Below are 16,047 nucleotides of genomic sequence, written 5' to 3'. Positions count from 1 at the left end.
AGGGGAGGTATCAGGAGAAGATCCAATAGAACGTTCATCAGCTTCCCAGGTGGGTCCTTTCAGGGTCATGGTCTCTACAGATGGCTTGGCACTAGTCATTGGAGCTGGCACTGATGTCAGCCTTGGCACTGTTTCACCTGGGTTGGCTGCTTTTCTGGGCCAAGAGCTGAAACACAACTGAGGCCTAGATGTTATCTCTGGTATGATGAAACTCTGTCTCTGTGGTCAACAGACTCGAGTCTTTGTTCCTAAGATTAGTTGATGTGGGTCAGAACCTCATTGTCCTGAGGGCTTCATGCTTAAGGGAGTGGTTGTTCAAGGGCTTGTATGGGAGTTGGATAAGGCTATTTTCCGGCCCCCTTGTTCCTTCTCTAAGGGGGTTCACCACATGAGTAATCACATGCCAGTGGAGGAAAAGTACAAACCACATGACAGCGACAGCGATATGAAAGTTGGGGTGTGGGAGTGTCTAAAATACATGACTAGAGATATGCTAGGGAAAGAAAGATCACCCTGGGGGGGCAAGTTCCCTCTACACTACTTGCATTCCCAGTTTTGTCCCTTGCATTTGGGGTTTTCCATCCTGGTGACCTTCCGTGCCTGGTTTATGGCTCCTACTCTGTTCATGTCTAGCTGCTTACTATGTCAAAATAGAAATCTTCCTTTTCTTTGAATCCAGAAGGGTAGCTGGTGGTAACTTGGTCATTTCTCCCTGGCCAAGTTACTGAGAATTGGAGTGTAAGCAGTCAGCCCCTGAACCTTGTCTATGACAGTTTTGACAAAAGAGAAGTGATGCTGGGTAGTTTCCAAGGTTGGGTCCTATGTTTCACTTGGGTCTCTGAGAAGTCTTGCTGGGGATGATGGTGTGTGTGTGTGTGTGTGTGTGTGTGTGTGTGAAAGTAGCTGCATGTACTAAGTCGATCTACCCTGAGACTCAATTTGTGAGTATCCAAACTAGTCATGTCAGGAGGTTGTCTGGAGTTACCGGATTTGCCCTCTGGTTCTGTCCATATCAATAAAGATATGAAATATGTGAGAATAGCCTCCAGATGACTCTAGACCAGGACATCATCTAAGTGCAAAGGAATGAGGGACCCAAATTGAAAGCAACTGAGTGTGTCTCCAAACCTGAGAGGGATAATACAGTCATAAAGCCATTAAGTTTTGGAGTGGTTTGTGATGCAGCAATAACCAGAACAATAGCATAAATGTTCATAAGGCAAACTAGTAGACTTCAGCTGGACTACTTCTCTTTAGGAACATTTCTGTGTTGTGCCCATACATTCATCCAAATCTTTGAAGTCAGACTTTTTTTGTGTGATTCAGACTACCTTTTCATATGCTTCAATATTAAATACTCAGGACACTCAAAAAAATGTTAAATTTGAGTACCTCTATATATACACACACAAACACATACATACATATATATATGAAAACATATGTTTTTCTGACATTAAAATAAGCTATGTGTACACTAGTTTTTAAAATCTTGGTGCTAAATTCACTTCTGAATTTCTTAGCTGATTATTTTAATGTAAATATATTTCCACACTACTACTTCCACTTTACATAATACAAAGATGCCATATTTCAATAATGTTTAGGGTAAGGTGGAAAAAAAGGTGAGTTGTAAGAATCTACAAGGCAAGAAAAGGGGCACTTATTGCCGAAACCGGTTTGGCTTAATGGATAGAGCGTTGGCCTGTGGACTGAAAGGTCCCGGGTTCAATTCCGGTAAAGGGCATGTACCTTGGTTGCAGGCACATCCCCAGTAGGGGGAGTGCAAGAGGCAGCTGATTGATGATTCTCTCATCGATGTTTCTAACTCTCTATCCCTCTCCCTTCCTCTCAATTAAAATCAATTAAAAATATATTTAAAAGAAAGGAAAAAAAAGGGGGGCACTTATTGTCTGTCTACACAGAATGCCAACAATAATGCTTTATATTGCTAAACAAAGTCAATACTCTACCATTGGTTTTTGCTGTACTGTCTGTGATAAGATTGATTACATTAACATGATAACTCTAAGAGGGGAAAAGCCATGTCTAACTTTCACCCCTAAGAACTTTGAACAGTCACTTTATAAAAATTAAATACCAGCCTAAATAAAAACAAAATCTATAATTGGTACTAGAAAAAAAACCTCAAACATAGTCGTTTTACCCTAAATCAGTGGCATAATCTTTAAATTGATAGGACACTATATCAAGTGCCAAATGCAAGTGGATGAAAACTATTAGACAGTTATTAAATACTAGTGGCTTGGTGCATGGATTCGTATACATTGAAAGGAAATTAATTATATTTTAATATCACTGTTCACCCTTTCTCTATAATAAAAGTGTCAACCAAATTCACGATTGACAATGACAGATCAAAACACATGAGTGCGATTGGCACCAGCAAGAGCTTTATACATATGCTGCATGTGTAAATCAACTTAGTCCTTTATACATATAGAATAAACTTGCTTAATTAGATGTGCTTTTTTGATTTAGCTAAACTTTTTCCAGCCAGGTGAAGTATCCCAACTTCTCTTTCAGGTAATTATTGGCAACACAGCAGTAAATATCAACATGAAGCAGATTATTATTGTAGCTCACATCAGGAGAACAAAGGGTAAAATGATTAACTGCAGCAGTGTTTGACTATATTCTGTGCAGTGAGAAAACTTGAAGTCATTTTCATGGTCAATTTCTTACATCTTTTCAGTCAGTTAAAGTTTCTAAGCTATCTAAATCTCTTTTCTGGCTGATGAAAAGAAAATAGGATCCCACTGAGTCTCCTATATACCTATTCCCAGACTTCTGTGAGGATCAAATGAGATGAGGCATGGGAAAAAGCTTCACAGACATTTGGTTAAAGTGTAAAATGTTGGGGAGAATCCAAGATGGCTGCTCGGGTAGGCACCTAGCCGCAGCCGCACGCAACAATTTCAATAAAATACAACTAAAATATAAAATGGACATTACCCAGAACTACAGGAAAGTCAACTGACTGGAAATTCTACAACGAGAAGCAAGGAGAAAACCAGAAGGAAGCGCGGAGGAGCTGTAAAAGCCCAAGGTACGGAGACACGCGGCGCGCGGAGAGGACGGAGCCGGAGAGGAGGGAGGCCGAGTGCCTGGCTGGCGTTCCCTAGCGGGAAGGAGATAAACACTCGGACTGTGCTGGGCCCCCAACTGCTCTGAACCCCCGTTCTAGGCCAGACCCCGGGGACCCAGGCTCACCCATAGGGAGCTGGGCTGTAAGGCGGTACTCGGGGAAGCAGCGAAAGGAGGTCCCAGAGGCGCGCACACAGCGCGCAGAGAAGGGCCGGCCGGCTGTGCCGTAGGACTGCCCTGGCGGGAAGGAGACAGGCTCCAGACTGCTCTGAACGCCACCTCCAACTCCACTTCCAACTGAACTGAACCCCAGTTTCGGGCCCATTGCGGGAGAGCTTACACTGTTTGGCAGCAGGCGAAAATCGAGGGCACCTTTCTCTCAGAGGCGCTTGCAACAAGTACTGAAGGACCCTGAGTCTCAGGAGTCGCATAGGGCGGGGCTGACCGAAGCCAAGGCTGTAGGCTCCACCCTGAAACTCCGCCCCCATCAGGAAAGCTGCCTGCGAAAATGCCTAAACCAAATAGATCACAAACGAAAGAAATGGAGGACAAAAAGCGACTGGATATAGAGTTCAAAACCACACTTATAGGGTTTTTCAAGAGACTCCCAGAAAAGGCCGATAAAATAAATGAGACCTATGAGGATATGAAAAGGGATCAACAAGAAATGCTAAGGGATCAACAAGAAATAAAGAATACATTGTCTGAAATAAAAAATATTCTACAGAGTCCTAAAAACAGAATAGAAGATCGCAAGAATCAAGTCAAAGATTTGGAACATAAAGAGCCAGAAGACACTCCTCTGCAGAAGCTAGAAGGCAAGAGAATCCAGAAAATTGAAGATAATGTAAGAAACCTCTGGGACAACTTCAAACGATCCAACATCAGAATCATGGGGGTCCCAGAAGATGAGAGAGAGCAAGATATCGAAAACATACTGAAAGAAATAGTGACAGAAAACTTCCCCCACCTGGGGAAAGAATTGGACTTACAAGTCCAGGAAGCACACAGAACTCCAAATAAGAGGAATCCAAAGAGGACCACACCAAGACAAATCATAATTAAGATTCCAAGAGCAAAGGACAAAGAGAGAATATTAAAAGCAGCAAGAGCTAAGCAGGTGGTTACCTATAAAGGAGCACCTATACGATTGTCAGCTGATTTCTCAACAGAAACCATGCAGGCCAGACGGGAATGGCAAGAAATATTCAAGGTGATGAATAGCAAGAACCTTCAGCCAAAAATACTCTACCCAGCAAAGCTATCACTCAGAATCGAAGGTCAGATAAAGAGCTTCACTAATAAAAAAAAGCTAAAGGAGTTCATCACCACCAAACCAGAATTATATGAATTGCTGAAGGGGGTTCTTTCAGAAGAGAAAGTAAATAAAGATAAAAATTATGAACAACAAATACGTAACTATCAACAAGTGAATCTAAAAACCAAGGAAATTAAAAAAAAAATCTGATGAACAATATTAACTGTTGAATATAATAGAATCAGAGGTATGGAAGGGGAGTGAACTGATGATTCTTGGGGAAAAGGGAAGAGGGGAATGTGGGAAGAGACTGAACATAAACTGTGCACCTATGGATGAGGACAATGGGGAGTGGGGAAAGGGCAGAGGGTGGGGTGGGAAGGGGGGGGGAAAGGAACACTTGTAATAATATGAACAATAAAAATTTATTTAAAAAAAAAAATGTTTAACCCTTTCCATATTAATAAAACTTTGACATTCTAAAAAAAAAAATAAAAAAAAATAAAGTGTAAAATGTTTCCACCTGGCTATACAGCAAGTCATGTTCCTGGGCTGAAGATCAAGAAGGCTAGTCGTCGCTAGGGAGAGGAAGCCAGGCATTGCCATGTGACATCATTACCTGGGTGGTTGGACATTTAGCATATTAGCCTATATAGATAGATAGATGTGTTTATCATGGGTTAAGAGCAGAAAAAAAAAAAACCACAAAAACTCAGCTGAATTTTTATACAAGTCTTTATTTACAACTTGTTTAACAACTGTACACTTTTTTCAGCCTTGAAAACATTTTTTGTACTTGAATGGGAAAATATAGTTTGACCAAATCTTAACTTTATTCTTCATATACATATACATATATTATATGCATACATATAAACATGTACATATAATTAATACCATAACAAGTTGGCAGTCATAGAATTAAATGAATAAGTGATATCAAAAGAAAATATAGATTTCAAAAAAATTAAAAATCTGTCTTGGACTTTATATCTTAGTAATTTTAATAAAAATTTCTTACTGAGGATCTCTATCCATTCATTCACCTCAGAAAAAGTGAGAAATTCACCAATTTAACACAGTAAATAGTTGGTAAACATGTGGAAAGATACTTGTATGCCAATGTTGCTAAATTTGTATTGACTCCACTTGTAAAGTGAGAAATTTAGCCCTATGTGGATTTCATTTTTGGGTTATAATGACAAAGAATGAAATTGTGAAATGATTAATAGTCAACCAGAAATAAGAACATACCTAGCAACCTCCTTTTTGCAAAGGCTAAACTTCAGTGGAAACTACAGTATCAAATATGAAACTAACAATTCACAGAACAATCAATAATACTTAAGACATGAGTATAAGGCTTTAGAGCTGGGACTGTAATCAATACAACTCCAACTCCAATATTCTAAGGTGTTTTTCAGCTCATCTGAAAAGTTTAAAAAGTGTAAATCTGGGTGGGGAGGGACACAGAAAGGAGGAGGAAGCCTCTTTCTATCCCCAAATCTTTGATAGAATTTACTAATAAAAATAAGGCAAATTATTAGATATGTTTGAATTTTATCATTCATTACACAACCAAAAGCTGGGTATTATAAATGAGGCAATTGTCAAAACATGAACATTGCAACACAAGACAAACTGGACATGACTCTCTGGAGTACACAGCATTCTAAATTACACATAACCTGCAAAGAGCAGAGTTAGTGACAGCAATGACATTTTAGTGCATATGAATTTTAAATAACTAAGGCTGTTAAAAACAAAAGGCTACTATTAAACAATCAGAAGGCCTCAACTCATTGATTGCTACTTGTGTACAGTTATTTCCTGTATTAATACTAAAATGCTGTTTCTTATTTCAAGCATATTGAAAATTTCCCTTAGTAGGACTCTCTGTAGAACACATTAAATTAGGACACCAAGAAAATAATAAAATAAAATCACACCATTTACCCATTTGAACTTGAACAAGAATTTCATCATAATTGGCTTGGAATTGGATACTAATGGAACAAATCTGTTAGGAAGGAATAGGAAAGCATCATGACTTCCTAACAAGATAGTTTAACTAAGGACCAAACTGAACTAAAAAAAAATTATGATTAGCTTCTATTTTCATTAAAAAAAACTCACCAATGGCCAGGCTGCTGTGGCTCAGTGGTTGAGCATTGACCTAGGAACCAAGAGGTCACTGGTTCAATTCCCAGTCAGGGTACATGGCTGTGTTGCAGGCTTGATATGCCCCCTACTGGGGAATTGTGCAGGAGGCAGCGGATCGATGCTCCTCCCTCTCACTGGTTTTTCTTTTTTTTTTCCTTTGATGTTTCTATCTATCCCTCTCTTCCTTGCCCTCTAAAACAATCAATAAAAGCAGAACAAACAAACCACCTCACCAATGAATTTGAGCATTGACCTGGGTAGATCCTTTTAGTTACATTAAATGCTTTAGTAATAGGCTAAGTAAATTAATAATTAAAAAATATTTCATTAACTAAAGTCACTGCAATAAAATGATTGCTTCATGTATGTATGCTTCATACATGAAATTTAACGATTCATAATCCAAGTTATAAAGAGCAAGAAACTGAAAAAAACCAAATAAATTATTTGGATCTTGATGTACCTTTAAGGTGGAAGACAATATGATCTTAGGGACAGAAAAAAATGTTGGCAACTTTCATTAGCTCTTTATAGATTTATAAATAAAAGAATGTGTTTATCAATTTTTTTGGTAAGTAAATTAAGCATTCATCAGTTTCTGCTTCGTAAATGTTAGAAACTATCATTAATGTTAAAACACTACATAAAAAAACCCCTGAAGATACTAAATTATGATTTATGAAATGATTTAATTATATCACTTGAAAAGTGCGAGAATCTGTTTAATAGTGTCAACATAAAAATAAAGTTGAAAACAATATATATACTGAAAACTAGTTTCAAAGGATGGGGTTTTCATCTTTCCAAGGTCTCTGAAAAGAGCTGGTATTAATTTTGCAGTGTTATACATTAATTGAATACCTTTATTTTGTCCTTATTTTCCCTTTGAGTATTACAGCACTGGCAAAAAGTATTTTCTGCAGTGACAAAAATATTCTAAATCTGGTTTGGCCAATATAGTAATCACTACCTTTGTGTGGCTGTGGTTACTGAAATACTTAAAGTGTGGCTAGGTGACTGAGGAACCAGGTTTTTATTTTATTTTAAATTGTTACATGTGGCTAGCAGCTAATGAATTGGACAGTGCAGGTCTAAAATCTACTTTTATCTAGATTAACAAGAAGCCAATGGATGAGCATGACAATTAGGAGACCTATCCATTCAACAACTAATTAGTAGATATCCAAAACATATTTCTTTCTTTTGTGTGTGTGTACAAAGCACATCAGAATAGGCAGTACTGCAGAAGGAAATACTACAGAAACTTTTCACACTATAAAAACATTTCTCTCACCTGACAATACAAAACTCTATGAGAATGTTCTGATGAGAAAATCTTCCTATCCTTTGGCAGTAATCATGTGTCAATGCTTATGAAAAAACAACTATTTTAATACTTTTTGACTATCATTTGAATGCTATTATATTTAAATTACAAATGGACGAGTCCTGACTCCTGAAAACATCTCTTAGTAAGCTAGAAACTTTGCTATATTTGAACTCAAGAAAATGACCAACTTCATACAGCATATCTGTTATAGTAGAACTAAGAATATTTCTGTAGTATTCGGCCCTCTTAGGGCCAGCCTTTCCCCATCAGCTCACGCCCACCACTCACCAGATTCTCTGACTTCATAGTTCCTGGCACTTGGCTTGCTTTCTCCCGTCTTTGGGTATATGTAGTGATGAAGCAACTATGAACCTTAGTTAAGGACAGTTTGTAGATTTGTATTTTAGGAGCCAGGGAAATCAAAGGTAAGAACAGCTTCTGATTCACCAGAAGACTGTTTACTTTTTATTACTGCAACTCGAGAAAACAAAATGTTTCAAGGGTGTTTGCATTTGAGAGAACTTGGTTTCATGAGTTATTAACTTGTAAAAGTCTTACTGTGAAATATAAAATTTAATTCATGTTTAGCAGCCCCAACCCACCTTCAAATAGATTTCCAGATTTAGAACTTCAGTTCTGACTATAAAAATCTCATTAAGAGTACAAAGCCCATTTATTTAGGCAATATTTTATATTTTTCTTAGTGAGTGCTCCAAAATAAGGAAAAGAACCCCAGTGGACAAAATAAAACATGCCACAGAAAGGTAGAAGGAAAAAAATTATCTAATATTAGTAAAGTGCTATGAATCTTGCAATGAAGTATAAATAATACATGATTAGAAGTAACAGTAAATAATATAACTCATTTCTATGATAATAGTGACATATATAAAATAAACATGATAGAATGTATATACAGTAATCACTGACCGTATGTTGACAAATATACCAAGAATAAACATGAGTCCCTTTTATGAATTTCACAACATAGTTGCTAAACTAATTACTATCTTTTGTCAGTTTAGAAATCTCTAAAGTCTCCCATGTACATTATTAGAGCCTCAGCATGCTTAGACAGTTTTCTTTTTCTCACTTTGAGATTGTCCTTCTCATGGCATTTAATTTTTCCTTTAAGCTCTGAGTAGATAATTCAGGATATTTGATAGCTCCTGAGGCCTAAAATTTTGAAGCTATGGATACCTTCTCTGATGACTTCAACTTCAGACCCTCACCATCTAACTCAGAGCCTGGTGATAATGTATTAGGTATATAAGGGCTCTTCTTGAATATATATTTTTAAAATGTATACTCCTGCCTTCACTTTAAAAAAATTTTTCTGTGGTGCTACTACATATAGTTAAGGGGGACAGATTTCTCCTCACCCCATCAAATCACAGTATTTTTAAAAAATATAATTTCATTGATTTCAGAGAGGAAAAGAGAGGGAGAGATAGAAACATCAGTGATGAGAATCATTGATCGACTGCCTCCTACACACCCCCTAATGGGAATTGAGCCTACAACCTAAGCATGTGCCCTTATTGGGAATCAAACAATGACCTCCTGGTTCATAGGCCAATGTTTAACCACTGAGCCACACTGGCCGGAAAAATCACAGTATTCTTAATGACCTAAAATCACTGCCTTACTTCTAGTAGTGGGTTAACAATTTCAAAATGAAAACAGATGCTTTTCCCTCCAATATAATATATATAGTTAATAGTGTGTGCCCAGTTAATGACTAATAAAGGGAAGGATAATTAAAAAAATAAATTATGTTTTTGCCTATTTTTTTTTTATCAAATGATCACATAATAAAGCCAGAAAATTTTATGTGAACTTTTACTTTAGGAACATTTGTTAAGACAACGTAAGTTTTAATTGTATTAATACTTTCATCTGCCTGGATGTATTTTATAACTAGGCAATTTCTTATCCCAATAATCCACTCTACTCTCTAGGATTTGCCTTAACACAATTCTATTACTTTCTCAGATTTCTATGCTCACTTATATACAGCATACAATCTTATCTTACAGAATGTTATTATAAAATATTAGAAAACAGAAAAACACTGAAGAGACAGAACTGTAATTGCTGATATTTAATTGTTAGAAAGCATTTATAGATCCCCCACTACTGCCAAAACTCATAACAAGATTCAGGTGTCTAGTTTTTCAATAACTAATGTCCCTTCTCTATTATTTTAAATGCAATGTGAAGAATCCAAGTGCATTTAAAGATAACATTAAATATGTCATAAACTTTTACATTCATAAAAATAATACATGCGAATTATATTATCTTTATGAATATAAAAGGCTATTAAAAAAATCAGTACATACTTCCCAAAAACATAATCAAGTGATTTAAAATAGATGGATGTCATTACATCTGCACTGTCCTTCATTTACAAAAAGGAAGCTAAATATTAAGGCTTCCATGATTTGAGGGAGCAGGGAGGGGTAGAAATTAGCTGTTTGTAACAAATTATTTAATGTGTTTTAGGCTTCTGAGAAATGAATGATATTTACTGCAAAAACTTTAGGCCCTAAAATTATTGTGCTGAAATTAGACAATAAAAGCTTTGCAAATTTTCAATAAAAGGAACATACACCAATTCTTATTTAAATAAGCTTTATAGAAAGTAAAAAATTGGATGACAGATACATTGAGAATAACCTTCCTCATATAAAAACTACATGATATAAAATCATTATAGTTACAAAGAATGAGCTCTGAAACCACTTTCTAAATGTAATGAAACTGGGTTGTACAACTACCAAAGGAAGCTGCCAAAGTTAACAGTGGGAGCTATAGGAAAAGAGATGTCATTATTGAATGGAAAACCTGTTTTAACTTATATATTAAAAAAGGGCAAAAAACAAAACAAAACAAAACAAAAAAAAACAGCTAAAAGAATTTCCCAAGTTTCTGATATCCCTTTTAATTTTGTTGAGTACGCTCCTTCATCCTACTTTGGGATATCACACAGGCTTTGCTGTTAAGAAGTACAATGCTACATCCGTTCTACAGCCATTTCTAAGAAAAGGACCCCTTCATAGTATAAAGCTAAAAAGTAAAAATTTCCTTCCATAGTTTAATGAACAGACAACAAAGAGCCTTTTGCCTTAATGTTGTTAATTTTGTCCTTAGCAAAAGCAAGATGCTGAGCACTTTCCTCTCACTGTAGGACCAGAGGTGTCTGATCCACGTGTCTGTGTATTACTAGCTGAGCTGTGGATGCTTTTTCAGATAAATCTCACATGCTCCAACTGAGGATAACTGTAACATTCCCAGAGTCTGAGATCTGGACAATTGGAGATTAAATGCAGAGAGTTAAGATAATTTAAAATTTTAGATTTGTGTTTCAAGATAATTCTTATTTCGGGATAAAGATTTTCAAGTTTTTAACATGGTTATTATCTTTAAAGGAATAAATGCTTCTCTAAGAGCAAGAGACACTCAAAAATATTTTATGTCATTAGTTAACAAGAATGGACAAAACTGTTATTGAAAAGGAGATGTGAGTAAAGCAGCACATAAATAAAATGTCTTTTCTTCAACTAAACTCATCTTTCACTTACAGCTTATTGCTGATCTATTTGGACAGCATGAATTTTCATGCCATTGTGAAAACTAATGAAATATATAGGCTGAAGTCTCTGGCTGGATAATGTTTAGCTTAATTTTGTACATTTGAGCTTTTATTATATAAACAAAGCAATAAAACTTTCAACAAAGTTACAAACAATATTTCCTTATTATAATCTAAGTATCCTATTAAGCCAATGTTTTTTGTGTTGTTGTTTTTTTGAACCAGGCTAGTGCTATCTAATAGAAATAATTCAATCTTGGTCAATTTTGGAACATGGGTCCTTTATTTAGGGACTCTTTTTCTTGGCTATTAACAAGTAATCAGACAAATTATAAAAAAATATAACTGGAATTTTGGAAGCTCTTTTAGGTACAACTGTATTATTTATACTCTTTTTAGATGTGGTAAACTACAATATTTGCTGAATTCTTTCCCCATAATGAACTTCTTAAATAGACACTGCAGAACATAAATTTTATGCTTTAATATTCCTTAGTTATTTACCTTATATTTTCCTACCCTGGTTAGAAGGAAAACAGCAAATAAGATTTTTTATTATAAGAATTCAGCCACTAGAGTAGGTTGATGGATCACCTCAATCTAATGCAATAACACTGTACTTAGTCCATTGGTGAGGACAGGACTAGCCCCACAAGTGAACTGTGACTAAGAAGTTTGTGAACTGTGGCTACTGTGACTAAGGAGTTTTGTGAAAATATAGCACGGCTCTCACATCTAAATAAAGCACCCAATGTCTTCTACCTTCCACATAGACCATGCATCATCACAAACTTCCTAAAAAATTATTAAGCATTGCAGGAGAGAGAGCAATTTCAAAAATCCTGTCAAAGCTGGACAGGGTTGTCACTGTTACAGCTAAGTGGTTATTACTGCCTTTTTTTTTTTTTTTTTAATCATACAATGTTTAGAAATATAATTTCTTCTATATACTTGAAAGTAATATACTAAACTTTAAGGGTACAGTAAAAGAGAGTGAAAGTTATCACTGAAACACCAAAATAATAGCATATAACAGATGCTGAAGAAAAATAAGAAAACTTCCTTCTAAAAGCTTGACACCTTTCCAGCCCATTTAGAGAACTATATCTGAGTAGGTGGGTGGGTCAGAGACCAGGACTGGGGCAGCAAATAGAGACGTAAAATCAAAACTTCTTAACTTATAGGATATAATCCTTTAAATAAATAGTTCACAGATTTTTTTATGTCCATCTATCTTATTCTATAGGTATAATTTCCCAATTATTTTAATTTAACCAAGATTAGTTTCACATTCTGTTCTAAAACAGCTGAATCCTTATGTGATTTGTAAAATCAGGGGTTGGGGATAAGAACCATCTTAAATAGTTTTTGATCTTTAATTGTCAAAACTTCTTATGTTGATTAGGTTTTTAGCCTCCTGAAACCCCACAATGCACTCTACTCACGTGGTTCTGTCCATTATCATTAATTATTACTGCTTTATGGTCATAGTAGGCAGAAGCATTCACACTGCATTTAGATTTCTGTACTTAATGTAAGAATTAGCACAATACATAAAGTCTTTCTTTGTATATTCTAATACTTTCTTCAAGTATGATTTCTGAGGACAAATGAAAACACTACTAATTTTTAGGTCAATTTTCTTATAAAAATGGAAGAATTTAAAACCATACATTTGACTACAATTTATGAAAATTCTGAATAAATTTGATTTAAAATTACTAATTTGTATAATATACAGAAATAAATGAAACCTGAATTTCCAAACAGCACGTACATGAAATAAAATCCTCTTATTTGGTGACCTATCTAAAAACAAAAACAAGTTAAAAAATTGACCTAATTTCAGTAATTTTTGTTTGCTATGGTGCAAGAAAAAGGCTGGAGGGGAACTTAAATATAATTGGGGACCAAATACTTGAAATAATATGTAAAGTCAGACAGAGGCATTTCATTTTCAAATAAATGACATTTTACATTTATGTAGCACCTTATATATTCAAAGTGCTTTACAATCATTATTACTTGACAACCATTCATCAATGTAAATAAACATGGTTTACAATCAAGCTATCAATGAATCTAAACACTCTGATGTAACCAAATACCCAAGAGAATCTGTTCAGCAGCAAATTCTTGGACTAATACATAGAATTAAGAGAAAAATGTAAAAGAGACCTATCACAACAGCACATATAAGAAGTCATTTGTTGACCATAATGACTGATATTTAGATGTTAAGTATTAGGAATTATTGAGGAATAGAAATGTTTATATTAACAAATAAGTAAAACAAAAGAGATGCAAGTCAACAAGGAAGTTGCCCAAAGGGTAATGCTACCTAATATTTGTAAATATATGAAAAATAGATCTAAGATGTGGAGGGCAATTGGAACTATTAATATCAGCCACACACAGATTTTGATCCTCGTTACTGTGATATTCCAAAGTAAGAAACAAGTAATGCACTGCCTGATTTTTTCCTCTTCTATAACTTCCCCCCTAATAACCTAACCAATGCATTCACTTCTGTCAGCAGTAAGACAGGAAATAATAAAATTCTATGTATTTATGTTTTAAAAATAGTTTCCAAATCTTCAAACAAATTTAATTTCCTATAAAACAATGTGAAAACTAATTTTTCCCTCTAAATAACTCTATCAGGTGCCATAGGTAAGATCTGATTAGCACCTCTGCCAATATATTTATGTCTTTGCAAAAAGTGCATTTGCCAACCATTCATTTTATATAGTAAATATGCAAGTTATTTGAAGTGCATTTGGAAAACAATTGAAAACACAGATTAATACATCATAAAAAGATTAATTCCCTTTAAACAAAGACATTCTTATAAAGCATGGTAACACAGAGGCACAATAAAGAATATAAATTGTATATCAATTATTGGCAGAAAACCTAATTCATTACAAAGCTTACACCATTGGGAAAAGGACATTTTCATATAAAGAAAAGTACTATACTATTATCCAACACTTTTAATTGGGCATTTTAAAAATTTTTGGCACATGAAAAGGAACTGAAAGGACTACAAAATAAAGGACCAAGAAACTGAAACATCATAGGAACGGAGAGACAGTCCTCAAATGAGAAACAACTAAATATTAACATAACATAGAGACAAAAAATAAGCGGGCTGAATTTCCTGAAATGGTGTTATATATAACAGAAGTATATTTTGAATGCAGAATGTTTTTTTATTTTACTAGCAAGAGTTGTCTACCTTGCTGTGGCTGGTTGAACATGGCCTGGGTAAGATCTTCTTGTGCTGGTTGCTTGTCTTTGCCTAGCCAGAAATGACTGCCCTGAACCTGTACTAGCAAGTCTATCTTCAGCCGCCTTTTTATGCAGGTTCATTCCCTATATCACACAGGAAAAAAAGGTAATCAATGAAAAAATTGTGGCACATACTCTCATAAAAGACAATTTCATCATGCAGATTTTCTTACATTGCATCAGAAGGGACAATTAGAAATATTAATTCTGCTCATTATAGATTAAAATTTTATAGATATTTCAGTTCCAACAATTAGGTACAAATCTTCCTTTGGAAAAATGAAGAGTTAAATTTTCTGAATAGACAACAACCAAAACAATACATAATATAAACTGATTTTACCCATTCTCAATCACACTTTCCTTTCAAATCAAATGTATGAAGTGATTTTCCAAGAAAAATAGTGCAGTTGATTGGTAGCAGTTGATTCACAAGGGGCAGTGGCAATCAGGGCTTATTTAGAATGGCAAACCACAAATGCACTTGCTGTTCCTTACAGTGGAAAGGCACACTAGATATAATACATACCACCATGCTGTTTTTCTTCACTTCAGGTGGGCTTGTATTCTCAAACAACTTAAGAAAAGTTCCTGACAGCCCAAAACAGAGGGCACAACAGGGAGCAGGGGGTCTTTCTTGAAGACAGGATGATGGCCTACTAGTTTAGAAGGGATAAGTGCCATAATTGGTGGGCCCAGAGCACCTTAACAGGAGGAAATAACCTCTGGGGAGTGCTCTAAACACAGAGAAATAATCACCGTAAACAGACTATGAGTAGATCAAGAAAAAGGTGGTTTTGGTCGTCATTTAATAAGCCAGTGAAGAACCTACGCCAGACAAATATGGGACACTGAGAGCGGCCGTTTAATCTGACCACTGACTGATACAAGTAAATTGATGGGAAGAAGTGGAAGGCAACAAGGAGGAAATGAGCAGTTGGGAGCCAGGATGAGAGTGAGGCAGCTAAAGCTAAGCTGTACTAAGATACACAGCCTTCCCAGAATGAAATGGACAAACTGCCACAGAAGGCAGAAGACTAAAACATGTCTTTCTATCACTAGTTAAAACACTGGTCATGGCTTGGCATTTTTAATAGAATTGCAGTCTATCATATATTCCCAAATACGTTAACACATTCCTCCATTTTGCCTACGAGACAATCCAGAATAGTTTTTTTCACTCAATTTGAAATCAAAGCATTTAAGGATCTGAATAAAATTGACAGAAATCTATTGGTAATCTTTATTCAATTTGGCTACATAAAAGGTGTCCCCAAAAATGTATACACAACAGCT

At 35.4% G+C, this 16,047-nt stretch overlaps 1 protein-coding gene across 1 annotated transcript in view; it reads right to left on the bottom strand.

The window, feature by feature from the left end:
• Window positions 1-5,083: 5,083 nt before the first annotated feature.
• The window catches only part of HOOK3 (hook microtubule tethering protein 3), a 77,870-nt gene continuing 66,906 nt past the window's right edge, over window positions 5,084-16,047 (bottom strand). The window contains exon 22 of the mRNA XM_084879832.1: window positions 5,084-14,835. Coding sequence (XP_084735958.1) covers window positions 14,695-14,835 — 141 coding nt within the window. The 3' untranslated portion in view covers window positions 5,084-14,694. The remainder of the gene's footprint in view (window positions 14,836-16,047) is intronic.

This window comes from Pipistrellus hanaki (genome assembly GCF_964339955.1).
Source record: "Pipistrellus hanaki genome assembly, chromosome: 3".
NCBI lineage: Eukaryota > Metazoa > Chordata > Mammalia > Chiroptera > Vespertilionidae > Pipistrellus > Pipistrellus hanaki.
This window is presented reverse-complemented; position numbering and strand designations above follow the sequence as displayed.